Source organism: Triturus cristatus, chromosome 7 (assembly GCF_964204655.1).
Source record: "Triturus cristatus chromosome 7, aTriCri1.1, whole genome shotgun sequence".
Taxonomy (NCBI): domain Eukaryota; kingdom Metazoa; phylum Chordata; class Amphibia; order Caudata; family Salamandridae; genus Triturus; species Triturus cristatus.
The window spans coordinates 375,923,969-375,943,486 of NC_140590.1; the positions used below are offsets into that span (position 1 = coordinate 375,923,969).

Below are 19,518 nucleotides of genomic sequence, written 5' to 3' on the forward strand. Positions count from 1 at the left end.
GCACCAGAAATGGAAGGGCACTAACAGACACGACATACAGACCCCCTCCCCCTGCCCCAACAAAGCATAGCACAAAAGCAGCATTGTTACTTTGTCATAGTAAAGGTTTTTGTATACAGCGCCTAGGAAAGGCAGATGTGTAACGGTGAGAGAGGGAGAACATTGAAGAAGGTTTAGAAGAGGCGCCAAATTTGGTTTTTCCCAGGGTGCTTTTAGAACAAAGTCTGGCCCTGACTACAGGCATTGACGTTGAATCACCATAAACCAAGTTTAGTATGCCCTCAAAAGTGGTATTGTGTGCCATTTTACTGCATGTAACATCACAGGGTCAACTTCTTTATTAACATTTAGTTTCTCAAGAGTCCCATGAGTGGAAACCAATTTGAAAAAGTAGGTCTTGTTGCTCTTCAACAGAGTGGACATTACTAACAATGGTTTGAAGTGCACATTTTGAAGCTTAGCAGTCTGCTCTTAGTACTAGTGTAATGTGGGACATGAGTTTTAGGTATTGCATAATTAGCATGTGACATGTTTTTTTCTTGAATTTTGTTTAAATAGTTAATGTCTGCAGAGCAGCCATGCTGGAGTCAGGCACATTGTTACAGCTTCTGAAGCTGTTGAGATACCTACATAAGCTCGTTGTTGCCAAGCTTTTGAGTGAAGCTATCCAGACAGCACATTGCCAGGTTGCAAAAGACATACTGTGAATTAAATCATGGCTTACATCCCATCCTTTGCTTACCATTCATTGGCTTATTCATTCTCATTTTCTTGCTTCATATTTGACGGCATTTTCTTCCATTTTAAGATCCATGTGATTTGCTCACTTGTATCCTCCCAATGCTCTCAATAGGGTACTATTTTCTTTATCATTCAGCACTCCATGAGAGTGCTTGTGCTTTCTAGTTCTCGCATCTTATGCTACTAAACAGTTGTCAATGTACAGCTATGAAATACTGTTAGATATGCCTGCTATTCGTTCAATATTTTGAAATGTTATCATTTCTTTTTAAACAATAATGTACAGATTGGCAGCTCTGCACCCACGTTTCAAAGGAAAGCCCGTTGGCTTCTACCAGTGGTTGCCAACTTTTATGGGTAGTCCGAGAGAAAAAGCAGTAACCACGGGCTGCATTATTGATAGCTGTAGGAATGTAGAGATGTTTATACACAGACCTATTTACTTATTACAACTGTATGGCACCAGAGCAACTTAAATACCCTTTAATTTAATGCAAAGAAGCATAAATAATGTGACTGTCTTGTGTTATGGACAGTGAACTCAAAAGCATACCTGCACGTTAAGCATACGAATTGCGGGGGTGGGTGCCTGGGGTTGGGGGGTGGGGCTTGGGTGGACAGTTGTTATAAGTGATTAGTAGAGAAAACATCCAGACTTTCAAATCTTTGCAAGATACTTAGCAGTTCTTAATAGAGAAATAGGAAGGAAGTAACACATTTACGCTGTGACAAAGGAAAAAGATATACCTCCAGTTCGTACTAGGAGATCGCGCCGGGCAGCCGCAATGATTGCTGCCTTTAGCAAATCTGGCACGCAGCAGCATCTTGTTCAAATTCACAAATCTGGAGCATTCTTGCACCACCTAGATATTTACTGCATAAATATGCTGTCCATGGACAGAATTATTTACCCCTGACTCCCCCAATGGCGAATCTCGGATTTATGCCAGCTAATACAATGCAGAGAAAATTGTCCACACTCTCAAAACATGTCAAGACTACAGGTTGAGAGATATGGGTGTCTGGTGTCTCTAAAGATATCCTGTCATCCCTTTTTTACTTTTGATCCTAATCCTTCAAACAAGGTTTTGTAACGGTGCAGTTAAGATGTCTGGAAAGATATATTAGCATGTCTGGAATCCTCTTGCAAGTGGAAAGGATCTGGAAAGTAAGTTTGTTTCCATTCCCGTACAAGGCACGCAGATGCCTCATGAAATTCTGTTCCAGCTACACTCTTTTCCAGAACTAATGCAGTAACATCCGCTCTCTGAAATTAAATACCATCTCTGCTTTTAATGAGTGTGTGGACCTAAGGCTCTCAATTAGATACATTAGTCCTACAATATTTTACATTTTCTTTTGAAGTCCCTCCTAGTGTGTTTTTTAAACCAAGTCACAATGATCTGGAATGCGAAATTACTCCAGCAAATTATTTGGCCAATACTCTATAATCTGTTTTTCTGCCTGTTTGGTTCTTTTTTGCAGACTTGCTTCTTTTGGAAGTGAACTTAGGTAGATTGCCTAAGGTCTCTGGTAAGATAACCTTTTACTGACCACTACTCCGATATAACTAGCATAAGTGCAACCTTGTGTTCCTTCTGTAAATCCAAAGGGAATCCATTAGGTCCTAAGCTCTTAAATTTGGCATATGGCTCAAGGCAAGGCCCAGTCCACTTTGGCCACAAGCCCCACAGTTATATGCTACTCGGCCATGTAATCATGAGAGAAGTGATCAGTCCTTGAGCCTTCATCTCCCCCTTTACAGCAGGAACTCTACAAGCTCTAATCATTTTTAAAATATTCCCTTTATTCTCTTTTTTTCCTTAACACCTACTATCGCATTTTGTCCAGCCACACCAGGATCCTCCCCGCAGTGCCCCCATATTGATCTAGTCCCTCCTTAGTACTGCCTTGTCTTCATTTGTAACCTTCCATGAGGACTGGCCCATTTACTTCAGTTGTTACATGGTACGTCTTTTTTAGTCTGTAAACACTATTTTCTTTACACTATTTTCTTTAATGAGTTTCTCCTTCTGCAGGCACTACATGCTTTTCTGCAACTTTCATGGCGCCATGCACGCTTTCACTTTCCAAGCAGCCCAGGACAATGGCAGCAGCTTCTTTCCATAGGTCTCACATTTACAAGAGTTTGAGCTATTGGCATTGTAAATGACAATGCCTTTATTTATGTGTTAATTGGAAAACAGGTAAATAAAAAGGCATTGTCTTTACACTGTCATTATACTGGACAGTGGTGGTGGACATGCTCACAGAGGCTATGGGCAAAATAATCGTATCACACAACTCACACTTTCTGCTGGGTATCATATCACGCACTACAAAGCATAAAACCCTTAACAAATTCCTAGATCTAGCATTGGTATTAGCGAAGCAGAGGCTAGCCATGTCCTAGAAATCGCACCTGACCCCTCTGTCCAAACATGGCTCACCGATCTCCATAGAGCCCTGGTGGTCGAACTCGAGATATCCCGTGGTAATATACCGGGCCGTCCTATCACTTCCAATCCTCCCAACTGGAAGGCATATCTCTCAGTAATCGAGTTGAAACTAACACGCGCCCCATTTGGTCTGCTGGCCTTCTAGGACTGACCTACTGCTATGGCCATCTAGGGAAGATTTATACTATAGGAAGATGTTCTTCTGCCTAAGTGTGGCCCCCTCGCCTCCGTCAGCCCTTGGATGGTCTCCTTCCCGAGTGACCCCCTCCCCTAAGCGACATATTCAGGGCATATTCATGCATTGGCATACCGGCATAATGCGCCGATCCCGCACAGTTGTACAGCTAGATCATAGCTCCCCACCCACAAATGGATACACTCGAACCAGGCATTGCATACCATATCCTCCTTTGCCAGTTGTTTAGACTATTTTAGATGCGAGTTGCAGGAACTATCACGACGGTTGGTTGTATAACTGAGATATGGATATCATGGTGCAATAATTGATGCGACTCGGTATCCGATTTTATGTTCCTGACTTCCTTACTGATCCTTTTTTTACTATACCGCATTGTTGTTTTACATCAATACGTGCTCCCAACTTGTCTGGTGACTTGTACGCTTTCCTTGAAAATTAGTAAAGACATATAAAAAAAACACCCTTTTTAGGTCGAGCTTTTGAGACCTCTTGTATATACTTTAGTATATACGTATATGTGTATGTACTTTGTGGGCTCTGGAGATCAGCCCTAGGACTTGTCTGCTTCTGCTTAGGGACTTCTTTTCTGTTCACCTGCCTTTATTTACCTGTCTTGATAAAAAAACAACCAGCAGAGGCCAGTAAAATACCAGAATTGCTTCTGCTGAGAGACTTTCTTTTTTTACTTTTTCTGGCAACTGCCTCTATTTAACTTTCCTGATAGAAAACGACTAACAGAGATCAGTAAAATACCAGAATCACCTAAGCATTCTCTAGATTCCAGTCCAAAGAAATTGTCTTCCACGAGCACCCTTGGACAATAATATTTTTTCAAAACTTGTATTTTCAGTGATATGACCACTGAAGGCCCTGATTTTATATTCAAAGCAGAGCTTTGTTCTATACCATTTCCCAGTGAAAGGCAATATGTTACTCCATGTGTTTCCATACCTGCAGTGTTACGCAGTTTGGTGCTTACTTTCCCTTCATGTTAAAGAACAGTAGATGTTTCAGCACCCAGGCTAATGTGCTGCATAGCTAAATACATATAAGGTTCCAAAGGCGAGACCGATTGCATTGCAAATGCTTGTTGTTCACCTGGTGGCAAACTATGCAGGTCGGTCTGCTGGAATGTGTGTTTCCAGTAACATGGCCACAACCTACATTGTAGGTGAATATTTGTCTTTGCTGTTGGGGTTTGTTTGGACCTCCAATATTCCAGATTATTAGCGAAATGTAAGATTTATTTTGCATGCTAATATTCTGTATTGTCAAGTGACAAATTAGTTGGTACTGGAGTACAAGATATAGTTCCAATATGTAGTATGTGCAGAGAATGGCCATTTGTACACTGAATTACTTCTAACATTTCCAACAAACAATCCCCCGTCCCTACTGACTCGTTCCCTAATCAGTGATTTCAATAACATGCCAAACAGAGAGGCTAAACAAAGTAACTATTTGCCGATAAGCACCATGGGCCAATAGCCAACGCCCACCTGACCCTTTAATATTCCGTCATGGGACAGGACAAGGATATTCTTTGTAGGCTGGCAATGGCAGTGGCACCTATAAAGACAGTTTGTTTGCCAAGAAGTCCATTTGTGTTACATTCTGCTTATGTGATGAATATGGTATCCAACTGACCATCCTAGAAAGAGGGTGGTTTGGATCAGACCTAATTGGCTGTTTTCGTCCTATTTCCATTTGGTCACTTTTTCAGCTCCAAAGTAAGAGGAGAACGCATAACAAACTTTTTTCGAATAACTAATCTGAATGGAGTCGCTGGTTCAGATATAAAATTTCACTCACGGCCCATTCGAATCATGATCACTCAATTCCGATACATCTTTGCGAGTTTGGTCTTCTGTCTGCTTTAAGGGAGCACCTTATCCTGGCCTTCCAATGTTGCTTTGAGGAATGTGTAGCTTCTCCAGAAGTCATAAATTCGCTAATCTTATCTTCCCATCTGATTCTGATTCGTTTTGTAGCATTACATAACATGAAATACACAATGTCCGTACTTGTTTGTTATCATTACATCATGCACTCATCAAATGGTGTATATGTGCCTTGCTTCAGAGGTGAACTCGGAATTTCAAACTGATTGTAACTTAGTCCAGCCTTGCACCATATATGGCACTTCATTGAATTAGAATTTCTTTCTGACGTCAATGAATGCTTTTCCCATCATCTGAGCGGATTGGGAGAAGTCTAGAAATAATGATATTCTTCTTATTAGATGCTGAATTTCCCCCTTTTCTGTGGCCATAGGCAGGATTGAAGTTCAATCTCTGTGATTCAGTAATTTTACAATTACAGTTCTCGGTGGAGCTCCTGGTGGAGGACTTGGCGCCAATAATCTGTGTGCTCTTTAAATTGTGAACACTGCAGAAAAAGCGATTTTGCCAAATAGGTCTTTAATGCCATTTTATAGGCGAGTTTCCATACTGCTGTCACCGTTGTTTCCGTCAGACCTGAGATGCACACATTGGATCATTACAACTGGGCCTCCATATTGCAACTTTTGTTTTGCATTTCTACATTTTTTGATTTTTTTCCCACCTGTTTGTAATCCCTCTATCGGAGGTGATTAATGCCCCATGGGGGAACACTTAAGGGTAACCTTTTAGTCACACATTTGTCATTTGCCCAGGACCTGTAATGTGTGCATGTTCTCAGTGTTAATGGGGCTTTGGCCCCCTCTGATACAGGAACTACTCAATTTAAAGACGCACGGACATTCAGCATCAATGCATAAGAAAAGAGCGAGTGCTGTATGTTGTATGAATAACAACTGATAGATATGAAGGGATCCTGGTTCTGATGAAAACCAGGGGCCCCTCCGATGGGGCCGCACAACTACAGAAACGCGTTGACCTAAATGATTCTGGAGGACTAACACTCCTATGTTGCTTGACTTTATTTTCATGATCTTCTGGGACTTTCAGTAATTAAAGTCCCAGCCCGAGACTTCTAGTCTGCAACTCTGGATCCTGCACCATCTTCATAGATAGTACTTTGTGTAATCAGGGAGCCCATTTGCCACCATATTAATTTAAGATGACTAAGGCAACCACCATGATGAAGCATGGCACCGACGTCTGAGTGTGACGGCTCGCCTTACAATTTTTCGTAATTATTTAGTCCTCTTTGGATACCTATACACAAGATTTTAGGTCTCTCTACAACAGAATACTTTCCTCTCGGGACCCCCACAGGTTTGTCTTGAATGCTCAATTATTCGAATAGTTTTATCAGCCTATGCCTTGGAGAGACTGGACTGCTTTCTGGATGGAAATAAAACAAAGAAGGTGAAGAGCATTTGTGATGCTATCTATAGATTCATAGTTTGTATCCTTCATGGCACCATGGGCCCGAGGTTGCATTTGTGTTAAACACATACATAAGCACCTTTCTTCCACACCTTAGTAAGTGTCGAGTGTCTGTATCAATACAATAATGTTTTGTATTAGCTGAACGCATGGTTGTTACTATATATATGCCCTGAAAATGTACCCTGTTTTGGAAGTCCATCCCTCTTGAACTTATGAGTAATGGCCCTGATACTAGAGTAAGTGAAAATGGTTTTGTGTCACACTGGAGGAGAAGCAGAATCCACGCTCAGACAGACAACAGTGACCATGTTTAAGACTTACGACTTTCTCCCATGTTCTGGAGGTGCTGAGTGACACCAAATCTGAGATCACTTGGCAGGAACCGCCCTATCAGGCCTGGCAGAAGAAGTCTGGAAAAAGAGAAAATAGTACACATTCTTTTAAAAATAATGTACAGTGACTTAAAGGGAATAATCAGGTAAGCCTTAGTTTAATGGTTATGAGAACAAATGCATTGGATGTGCCGCTTTAAAATAGCATCATCAGAGCATACTTTAAACATTTATTACATTTTCTTGTTGAACAGCATGCAATTGACATTCTTTATTTTTCTGCTTTCAAGAATTTAGCAAAGCAAACATCTTCCAAGATCAGCTACATACTTCAAAGCCCTGTACATTCAAAAAGATTATAAAAATGGGCATTAACCACATGCATATCCAAAATATGACTTGCTAAATATTGACCGGGCTCTGCAATAGCCCACTTTTTAGCACTATATTTGGAGAAACTTATACTGTAATCGTTAAGCTAATATATATTTGGTCAGGAACACAATATATGCTTTAACCTCTCAGAAAGACTAGGGGGGCGGAGCTTGCCGCAGCACAAGATGGCCGCGTGAAAGGCGAGCTCTGAAAGCCATCGGCACTACGCATCAACTATCCTTGCATTCGGCGTTGTTAATCGAAACATAAAGCCGTGATTCATGAAGTGCTCGCTCAGGGCTTCCCTCCGATACCACTTTTGAGACAGCAGTTAACTCGTAAGGGGAAGAACACCCCTGCGGCCTCCGGCGCTGCTGAGCACTTCAGCCTGGGAGGCTTTGTGTATGCCCGCGAGCCTCAACTGCTGAGAGCCGCTGTGTGCCAGACATTCCTCTACTGGTGGCACTGCATCAAGCACCTGCTCCTCCAACGCTGCCTGCTGAACTTCACGGGGATCTCCCAGGGCCAGATACCCTCCCCAACCATCACTGCCCCCTTCTGTGGCCTGTGCTCCGGAGTAGGGTACCCTACGGTGAGGCGCGGCCGCAGCGCAACCTGGGGCGCCGACACAATACTCCACTCAGAGCGCAGCGGCAGCCCTGGAGTGACTGACCCTCCGGGACTTGGGTCTCGATAGCCCTGCTCCCCTCGTTGCTGCGATACGTTGGGCGGATTCGTTGAGGTGAGGCCACTGCGATAATCCCCGTGATACGCAGCTGACCCCCCCCCCCCCCGGCGTCTGTATTGCCCCGCGGGCTCTGCCTATGAGGACTGCTCCTTCCCTACCAAGCTATCGCAGCTGCGGCACCCTGTTGACCTCTCCTCTCGGAGTACGAACGGCCTGCGGTACACTCCTTCAGCTGGATTTCCCCCCACTCTCTTCTGGCTCAGGGGAGGTGATAGGGCCCATGGATTGAGGGGCTGCCGCGAGGAGGGAGACAGGGCCTCATAATGATCGTGTAGCTCCCGAAGGACACTGGGAGACCCTGGATCTGGGCTGTTGCCCGAGCCCACATTGCCACGCTGAGAAGAATCCATACCTCTGACTTGGGTCACGGAGGCACCGACACTCTACAGATTTACACAGAATTGAATCATGCTCCACACAAGTGCCTCATAATCACGGTGAGTAAATAGCGCTCCCGACCTAGCACACGCAGACTGCACTGGCCCCACAAGACGGGGTTGCTCCCGTAGACCGAACTAGCTACCATAATACCACGCCACCAGGACAGGTGAGCAGTGCTCTCTACTATAGCTCTGTTCACAACGCCAGGACAACACCAAGCCAGGACTCCTGGACAGCAGCGTTGGGTGTGGTGTGGACGGCACCGGTGAGGACCTGGTGCTCTGTGGATTGCGACGAACAGGGCTTGAAGACGTGGCCTACAGGGGCACCTGGTAGCTTCACTCCGACACCACTGTATCCTGAGTGGGTTCTGCGCCCCAAGAGACGACATCATGGGCAAAGTTGACAAGACGTAAACAAAATTGCTCTTTGACTCCAAGAGAACCAGAACCAGAGACCCAGGCGACCCCCGCTCTGCAGATGATCGAGCAGACGTTCCGGAGGATGAGGCCGGGGAAGTAAAACAAATGTTCGTAGCTGTGCAAAAGAGCTTATTAATGATAGATGGAAAGATTCCCTAGTCTTCCGTATGGATAGAATGTCGGAGCGGCTAGATAAGCACGTGGAGAGGATAGATATGACCGAGCACAGAGTCACCGAGGTTGAAGAAGCGCAATCGGATACGGACTCAGTTAAAAAACTAAGGGCTAAGGCGCTCACGTTGATACTAGACAAAGCGGAGGATTTAGAAGCCCGTTCCCGGAGGAGTAACATTCGTATTACTGGTCTTCCGGAGTCCACATCGATGGGCAACACTGAACAGTTTATAGAAAAACTTCTTGTCACCTTGCTGGTCCGTGAAACTTTCTCCCATATATTTGTGGTGGAGAGAGCCCACCGGTCGCTTGGGCCGCGTCCGCCCCCTGGGGCCCCTCCGTGCCCAATGATAGCAAAACTACTAAATTATCGGGACAGGGACTCCGCCCTCCAACGGGCTAGAGAACTGTGGGAGCTTCAATACGAGAGCTCTGCACTCTCTCTCTACCCAGACTTTACAATGAAAGTCCAAGAAGCCAGACGCCAATTCAACACCCTTAAACGGTGACTCCCTGATCAAAATATTGAGTACGCAATGCTCCACCCGGCCAGTCTGAGAGTCACCTTCAATGTATCGTTCCGTATCTTCTCGGACCCTAAAGTGCTACAAAAAGCTCTGAAGGACTTCTCAAAGAAAGCAGAGCAAGATACAACAGCGGAGGGACTTGATGAGGCGACTGGTGGGGCTGCTGGCGGCGGCCTGGACGAACAGGATTGAATCATGAGTGAACAGTTGGGTTTCCCTCTGCAGTTCGCCCCGCTGGGTCTGGTTGCTGGGGCACTTGCCTGATCGGGACCTGAGTCATAGACCTGCGGTATCCCAGACTCCTCCAAGCTCCTAACGATGTTTTAACAGAGAGACGCGCTAAAATCAGAACTCTTGCAATTATTGTTGATTCTCTTGGGCTTATAGTGAGTTTGCCCACTTCTCAATAGTGTTACTGCTATTTTTGACCTTACACCTATACGTAATGCCTTGATTATTATAGTTGTCCTGATGCTGTATCTCTGGTAGTTTATAAGTGCCAACGGCATTATGGTTGGTTACGAATGCACAAATTTGTTCAAGATAGCGTAGGTTATTGTCAATGGCCATTAGTAGTGCTGAGGTAACATCTGCCCCCACGTGTTACACACTACATGGCCTGTTGCCTTCTTTTCCTAAGGGGAAGGGATTTGAGGTGGGGGGGATATTGACTGTGCTAAGTTTGGGATTGTATGGTGTGGGAGGGGGGAGGGATTCTGGATTGCGGTTTGTTTTTAATTGTTTGTTTTAATTTGGTCACAATGAGAGGACTGTATACAGAACACATCTTAGTAGACACAGGCGGAAGAACATTGGTCTCACACCCTTCAGTTAGGGGGCGCCTAGACATCCCAGCTGAGATCACATCCCTACTTCCCTGGATACCATAGAGGACAAGGTACGGTTATTGACTTGGAATGTTAGAGGTCTAAATGACCAGCCCAAAACCAGAAAAGTGATAGCGTATTTAGCTAGGCATAAGATTGACATAGCGCTGTTACAGAAAAACCACCTCCCCATAGCTAACCTAACACTTGCCCGTAGGCGGATCCGTGGTACATTCCATGCTGCTGGTTTCACCTCACATGCCCGAGGGGTACTCACCTGGGTTAGCCCTAGACTCGACTCTACTTAGAGGAAATGTACACCAATTCAGAAGGCAGGTATACTATATCTAAATGTACAGGGAAAGGCATGGACTGTATTTTAATTAATGTATACGGCCCCAACTATGATTGGCCACAATTTTTTCAGGATTTGCTGGCCTTAGCGCGCCAATTACCCGATCTACCTCAGATATGGGGAGGTGACTTTAACTGCGTGTTAAACCCTGATGTCGACCGCTCGGGAGGCCCGGTACGGTGCCAGTCAATGGCTGCTAAAGCGATTATAGATACATTAACTGAGCTGGGACTGTCAGATCTTTGGCGCTCTCAATCGAGCCTGGCGGGAGGGTTCACACATTACTCTGCCCCTCATAATTTACACACCAGGATAGATTATTGGTTTCTGGCTACTTCACTTAGGCACACTGTTTGAGGCTGTGAGGTGTTTCTTCGCTCATATTCTGACCACTCGCAATACTTCTTACCCTGGAATCCCCTACAAAGTGCCCCCCTCCGTTCACCTGGCGGTTCCCCCCGTATGCACTACTGGATGACGCTTTCAAGGTAAAAATGCTGGAGGCCATGGACACCTTCTTTACCACCAATATTGGCTCAGTGCCACATTTTGCTACTATTTGGGAGACTTTCAAAGTCTATATATGTGGCATAGCAATCTCTAAGCACTCAGGAGAATTGAAATCTATTAGAGGGCGATTGGCCCTACTGGAGCGAAAATTGGCTGAGTTAGAGCGCGAAGCGCTGGTAAACGGCAATGCTCAATCTGTAGAGGCACTTAAGACTACTCTGGAGGAATATCACTTAGAAGCAGATCGAGAGGTGAAGCTAAGGGGTAAATATGCAATAGCTAGAACATACGGGGAGGGGGAGCGCCCTGGCGCTTCATAGGCGGCCCTTATGAGAGGACGATGGGTGGCCACTAACCCCATTGAGCTCACCTTAGACACTGGCGAGAAGACTAGCAATCCTGACGCGATAGCCGAGCGATTTATGGCATATTACGCTGAGTTTTATCACTCCAGATCTCATGACACAGACACCAACATGCTGTCCTATTTGGACCACATAAAACTGCCCTGGTAATCAAACGACCACAGAGCGTACTTAATGAGGCCTCTAGAGGCATGGGAAATCCATGATGCGCTGGGTTCAATGCGCTCTAACGGAGCCCCAGGCCAAGACGGGATCACTGTGGCGTTTTACAAGGAGTTTAAGGAGCAGCTTACCCCTCACCTAATGTCTCTATTTGAGGAACTGGGCGAATGTGGCTCTATTCCTCCCACGATGCGCGAAGCCCTACTGGTTGCTATTCTGAAGCCAGGAAAATCTCCTCATGACTGTGCTTTTTATCGACCCTTGTCTCTTCTAAATGAGGACACTAACATTTTCGCTAAAATCTTCGCTAACCGCTTAGCCCCCCTCATGCCGTCCTTAGTGGGCCCAGAGCAGGCGAGATTCGTCCCTCGGGGTACATTAACACACAATTTACATACTGTATTTGGGGCTATCCAACACACCAACCCAGACACCAAAGTTGCCGCGGTCTTCCTAGACGCGGAAAAAGCTTTTGATTCCGTAGAATGGAATTTTATGTACTCAAGCGCATGGGACTAGGTAACCTATTCCTACATTTGGTGAAAGCACTATACACTGCCCCGACGGCCCCTGTAATAGTGGGTAATATACTCACCGCGCCCCTGGAAATCTCCAGAGGTACTCACCAGGGTTGCCCCTATCTCCGCTTCTCTATGCCCTAGTTGCGGAGCCACTGGCCTGCGCTTTTAGAGAGTACCATGGTCATAGGGGTGTCCGGTTCCCCTCGTACAACCTTATCATCTCCTCTTATGCCAATGATATGCTTTTGTACATTCGAGATCCGCATCACCAATCTTTCCCCAATACTACGGGAGGTGGTGAAATTTGTGAAATTCTCGGGTCTAAAAATTAAGTGGGCAAAGTCCATTATTTTTCCCCTAACTCCTGCAATGCTCCCAGTAGATCTGCATTTCCCCTTGACTTGGTCTGCAGACCCGGTGCGTAATCTGGGGGATCCAAGTGAACACAAACTCGGAAATGGTGTTCCAGGAAAACTATGGCAAAGCCGTTGCCAAACTGGAAGATGACGTAAATATATGGATTTGCCTTCCCCTCTCGCTTCTGGGTAGGATCTCAATTATGAAGATGGTGGTGATACCGAGATTTCTCTTCTTGTTTATTAACATTCCGATTGTCCTACCTGCACACTCTTTCAAGCACCTCACGACTCTACGGATTAAACTAGCTTGGGTCTAGAGCCAGATGGGACGTGCTCACTCTCCCCTACTTAATGGGGGGACTGGGAGCCCCCGAACTAACCCTCTATTACCGGGCTGCCCAATGCTCTCATGCACATTTTTGGCTACACCAACAGTTCCCTCCCCCCCACCTTCACATAGAAAAGGTAGCAGCGGCTCATGCTCATTTATCAATAGCGTTGTTCCGCACAGCGAGACGACACACTGGGACGCTAGACTCGATTAATGCGACCAAGCATGCCTGGCAAAGCCTTATGAACTGCCAAGCAGTTTCTATCCTTTATTCCCCCCTTACACCTATTGCATGGTGTGCGTGGCTCCCTGCTATCACTGAACCTGAAATAGTCAGAGCTATGCAAACCTTAGGCATAGACACAATTGGAAAATTCTTTAAAGACGGGATGGGGCGAGACTGGGAAGAGCTGGCGGCGAACAATCCCATGGTCCCCTCCTTAACGCTGTGTCACTACTTTAGAGACAGAAGTGCGTGCGCGAATTGCTAGGGGACAAACTATTGGAACCACCAGGGGAACTACCTCTCACCACATTGCTACGCGCTGACTCCCCGAGTAGAATAGTCTCGCACATTTTTACAAAGACTCAAGAACAGCGCCGCAGCCAATATGTCAAGGCCAGACTGGAATGGCAACTGGATTTAGAAATTACACTAAATGACGAAACATGGAAATACCGTTGCGAGGCTACGAATGCATTTCCCTTAATGGCAGACACTGTCTTATACAATTTAAATTCCTTAATCGAATATATCATACCCCTGTCCGGTTACATAGATGTGGCCTGCGAGAAACGGATTGTTGCGAAAGGTGCGGGGAGAGGGAAGCTGGCTTTCTACACTTAGCATTGCTATGCCCACCATTGCTAACTTTTGGATACAGATTTTCTGAGATTACAGGCGAAACAATTGGACCAGACCCACTACTGGCCATATTGGGCTACTCAAAGTACTCTCCACGGTGCTCCCAAGAGCCCCGGAATACCGGCTAAGGAGCAGAGAAGTGCTGCAGTGGCTGGTAGGGCTCCCGTGTTGTGAGGAGAGCCCCGCAAGATAGTTACCGGCAAAGAGGAAGCCGGCCGGGAAACCGGAGCCTCCCCGAGGAGCAGAGCGGAGTCCCTGGACTGCCGGTGAGTGGGGACTGAGGGGGGAGCGGTTGGCTTGTGCTCCCAAGGACCGGTTGGGGGGTCAGCTATTCCCTGTATGACGCCAATTTCCACAGTGGCGCCGTCATAGCGGGCCACTGCACCAAGGGGGCACCAGTGTTTTCTGTGTCCAACGTGCACCTTGTTGGTATTGGCTTCTCTCCCAGCTGCCCCGTCCGCCAGTCGGCAGCTGCAACGGTTGTGTGAAATTGTAGGAACCAAGTGAGGGTTCCCAGGGCACCGTAGTGCCAAGGCATTTCCCCCAGCTGCCCCGCATGATAGAGGGCAGCTGCAATGTTGCACAGATCTGTTACAGAGGGCACAGTGAATGTCCGTGTCCATCCTTTGATTTCCCAGCTGCCCAGCAATTAGTGGGCAGCTGCTACGTTCAGGCGAGTGCAGTACGCACTTTTGCTTCTGCTGCTGTGCAGCCAGCCCGGACATTCTGGACATTGGGCATTTGAGCCCCTGTGAGAGGCCAGTTGGCCTGGGGCCAGTTTCAGTGCGTTATGCCCCCGATTGGGGCACACTGTTTTTATGCCAATTATTTCCGAAGGTGTTTATGCTTGCGAGGCCTAGTGCCTCATATGATTATTGCATACTGTATTTATGCTTGTAATGCCTGCTGTGATGCCTATTGCATAATGCTAATGAGGTTTGGGCCTAATGTAGTTCATTACCTAATGTGATTTATACCCATGAGTTTGGCACAGAATGTGCTTTAGGCTAAATATGATGCTTACTGCATAAGGTGATTTCTATTGCAGGATCTAATGCTAAGTTCCTAATTTTGCCAGTAGTTACTGGTTGTGCAACAAGTACTGGTTGTGTTCTACGTTTATGATAAATCTTACATTTACTCTTTCTACTGAGTGATGATTCTGACAGTGGTCCATGCGGCCCTGTCATGTGTATATAATCCCCTGTAAATATTGCCCAGTGCCAGTTGGCACATTGTATATTGTGTGATTACCATCTAATGTGTTTTATGATAATACAAAGGCTATTTTTGATATAACCTTGTGTGGAGTTCCTTTTGTGGTGTGCCTAGTGGGTTGCTGCTGTGTGTGTGTTGCGCAAACGCATTACACATTGCCTCCGGGATAAGCCTGACTCCTCGTGCCAAGCTACCAAGGGGGTGAGCAGGGGTTATCTTTGGCGTGTAACTCCCTTGCCCTGACTAGAGTGGTGGTCTCTGCCTGGCTTTGGCGCAAGCCTTAGCCAACCAGAGATCCCATTTCTAACAAGGACCTTACCCAGCAGCTATCTGGAATTGAGAGCACTTTGTCAGATACAGCCTTCAAACTTGCCCTGCTGAAGGATTTCACCTTCCATAAAAAAAAAAGACGAAGAAGAAGGTAAAAACCTTGACAAGATGGCCCGCTTGTGCATTCAACTTCTGCTCCATCACAGTTGATGGCGCAAGGGCACGTATAAAAGAGACTTGCTCGGATGCCACCCTCTCATATAACTCATAACACTGTATTAATAAAGTATTGTGTAAATTAACATGCACCTCATTACATTTGTAGCAAGATGAAGCTTGCATATATGTTTTACTAACAAGTAACCCGAGTGAGACTTAAAATGGCTGCTAACGCGGCAAACTGCACTGCTCATGCGTCAACCGCATCTACGCAGTATGACAGTCTTTCGCTTGGAGGGAACTTTCTCCAGCTGCGCATAACCATCAAATATGGCCGCTTGAAAGATCACATGCTAAGCATCTGCCTTGCTGAAACTAAAACATGCTATGTACTAAATGCTAATGCGGGGAGAGCGATTATAAGAAAATGGAGTTAGAGTAGAGATAAGTGGTATACAGTGAAATCATTTTATTTTGTATTTAATATGTTTCCTTTTGACCTCTCTACTAGTTCGTATTTGGGCCTCCGAGCGATGCTGATGGTTGTACAGCACGTGACTCCTCACGCAGGCGCAGTAATAACAAGCTGAGAAGCCATGATGCAGTGCTTGAAACTCGTCCAAGGCCATCATTGATACATGGCCTGGGAACCTGATGGACATCCTGAAAGCTGAATGAAAGCGAACATCAAATGTATACATTGTTGTTAACGAAGATGTGAATACGGGTGGGAAATAAAGCTTGGGAATAAGATTTAAGGGACGGAACATTAAACAAAGAACTAAAGAAAATTATTAAACTTAGCATGATGTGATGATCATCCCCCCCTTGCCTGTCCAATCAGAATGAGGGCTTTCATGAAACTGAAACATTAAGGGGTGGTACATGCCATTAGAAAGATATCATTGAGGTAGTTTAGTTAGTTAGTTAAGCTCGTGTTGCCGAGATGCTGAGAGACCGGGATGCTGTCCGAGAGCTGATAAATGCTGAAGAAGAATCGATTTCCAGACTTCGAATTTGAGCCAATTAATTAGAAGAAGATCGCGGAAGAATCGAGGAGGCACATAATAGAAGATCGCGGAAGAATAAAGGAAGATAGTATCAGAGAGGGGTGCGACGCAGGCGTCGTATCTAGAAGAGGTCATCTATCCTCTCCTGTAAACCTGTCCTGAAGTCTTTGTCACCTGATCTTTTCCAGGGGACTTTCCCAGCTCCTTGGCCAAAGGGTTGGTTTCCACACCATCCTAGGTAACTATAATTCTGTGTAGTATGTCATTGAACTGCTCTCTCTATCCTCTCCTTTCTGAAGTACCATCATTGTGAAATATCAATTTAATATAGGTGACAGAGTAAAGAATTAATTAATTTTTCTTCGCTGGAGAAACGGAATTTGTACTGTATTCTTGTTTGGCTCACATGAACTAACAAGATAAACATTTAAAACTTCTCCCGAGTCTGTAGTTATTTCAGAATGGTAAGTAATATAAATAACCCTGATGTCATTTCACCATCAACTAGTTCCAACTATTAGGTCCATTGACCAGAGGAAAGACCTTTTTGATCAGTGAAAGATTAGTTAAATTTTGACAGGTAAGTAATCTCATAAGTATTATAAAATCGACCCTAGCGGTATTTACTAGCCTATGTGATTGTGTGTGTGTTTATGGGCCCAGGTGAGTATATAGTGTTAGAGTACCTGAGGTTGGTAACCCGCTGGATCACAGTCAAATTGAAATTTAACCAAGGTCCTAGTGATTGGAGCTTTAATTTTTCTTGCCACTTTTTGCCTCAAAATTTTTAAAATTCATATATCTGGTCCCTCGTATTGGATTTAAGTCATTTTGGTGTTACTGTTTCTTATTACCTTTTTCTTAATTTTTTGAAATTGATTGTGGGATTTTGAATGGTGTTGTGTTTGGACTTTTGACTGTTTAAGTGTTGCTAAATAGAAAACACGTTTTCCTAAGTTAAACCTGTCTGGTCTGTGCCATAACTACGAGGGAATGAGCCCAGGTTGAAATTATTGAACCTGTGTGTTTCATACTCCAGTCAGACAGCTGGGACATTGAAGGGATGTGGGATTGGTGAATCTCCTACACATTGGGTTGGCTGGAGCCAATGTTGAGGATTCCTGGCACTATGGAGGACGCCCTCTGCCTGCCATGGATGTCCCTTTGCCAAAGGGGAATTGATGATCTGGACTTCTCTTTCCTTTGTCTGGGGCTGGCACAATTGGATTTAGTTGAAATGTGCACACTGATGCCAGAACCCACAGAGATGATGTTGGTGACTTCAGAGATGGGGGCAGCTAAGTAAGAGATCCAGGTGCTTCGGAGGAAGGCATCTGAGGCCTGGGTTTAAGGGTCTGGAGCCATACTCCGCCCTGCCAAAGACCAGGATAACTGACCAAAGAGAAGCTAATGCAGGACTGAAGCCTTTCACATCTTCCTCCAGTTGTCTACCCTACATAAATCCTGGAATAAACTTCATTGGGGCACTGAACCTCTTTTGCAACGGAACCTTGTTCACCTTGCCTGCTGACATGGTGAAAGATAAACCCCACAACCCGGCACAAACAAAAATTGATAAATATGCCAAATCAATGGAGGATATTCTGCATCTTAAGATGGCGCACAATTGAGGAAGGAGGTCACCACCATGAGCTACACTGGTGCTACACTACAGGTGATCAAGGACACAAGGACTGCTATGGAGGGCAAGATGGAGGAAATCTGGACCAATGTAATCCTACTGCCCCAGGTCCTTCGGAACACAGTTGAAAGAGACCCGATTGGCAGAAGAGGAGGGCTTAACTCATATTATGCGGGGAACCTTGACTCAGCACACAGCTGTTTAGAAGCTTCTTGAATACTGGGTCTAAGATGCTGAGGGACGGGCGAGGTGCAACAATGTAAGACTAGTTGGCTTCCCAAAGGGGGTGGAGAGCACAAATCCTGAGATTGCGTGGTTTCACTCTAGGGTTCTCCAGAACAGCCTCTTCCAGAGCTTTAGTTTTAAGCTAGCTCATCAAGCGCCACTGAAGAACTCACCTTTACCCCCGACCCATCATAGCCTGCCTGCTTAGTCAGGGGGAAAGGGATGCAATTTAAAGAGCAGCCATGGCAGGTGGCACAGCACTCAAAATAAATACCAAGATAATGTACCTTGCAGACTACAGGCATGCGGTGGGGCAACGTCACAGCTCTTGTATAGAAATAAAACAAAATAAATTAAAATGATGGACCTCTCCAATGCCCTGATGTTCTTGGCCAGGTGTCAAATTTAATGGCAAATCTTTGTTCTATGACTCACCAGAGAAAGAATGGGAGTGGGTCAAGGAAAGAAAAGTACTACGACACCCAGAGTAATAAGCCACCTGCCTGACAACATCACAAGGTCCATAACGACCCTTTAAGGCCCAGAGACAAATCTCATAGGCATGCCCGCTCCGAACTCAGAGGTCCATTTCACTACAGTGTTCCTGAAGACAAAGCTGGTTATTTTCCTGATAATGACCCAATACAGCTGTCTGAAACCGGACCTTGCTCGTCCAAGTTAATGGACAGAGGCATCTTCCCAATGCATTTAAAACTATGAGGATGGCACCCTATTATAACACAGAATATAAACATTCACACTTTTGCAACCTACTCCAGCAACTAAACCTAAACATTTGGAGTCCCTTGTAAACCCCAACATTCTGCAGCCATCTTGGCGATTGCGGAGGAAAGTGACAGGATCTTCTCTACCTCTCCTCTTTTATTCTATACTGTGCTTGACTAGTTTTGTTTTAACTTTAATTATTTAGCTATAGTTTTACTTGGGGCCGACAGCGGCTTCATGGGCAGTCGGGTGGGGAGAGTTTGGGCAGTTGAGTGTT

The 19,518-nt window shown here is 45.4% G+C and overlaps 1 protein-coding gene across 1 annotated transcript in view; it reads right to left on the reverse strand.

The window, feature by feature from the left end:
- The window catches only part of LOC146809714 (sacsin-like), a 406,589-nt gene that overhangs the window by 42,142 nt on the left and 344,929 nt on the right, over positions 1–19,518 (reverse strand). The window contains 1 exon segment of the mRNA XM_085616554.1: positions 7,059–7,147. Within this exon segment, the coding sequence (XP_085472680.1) occupies positions 7,059–7,147 (89 nt within the window).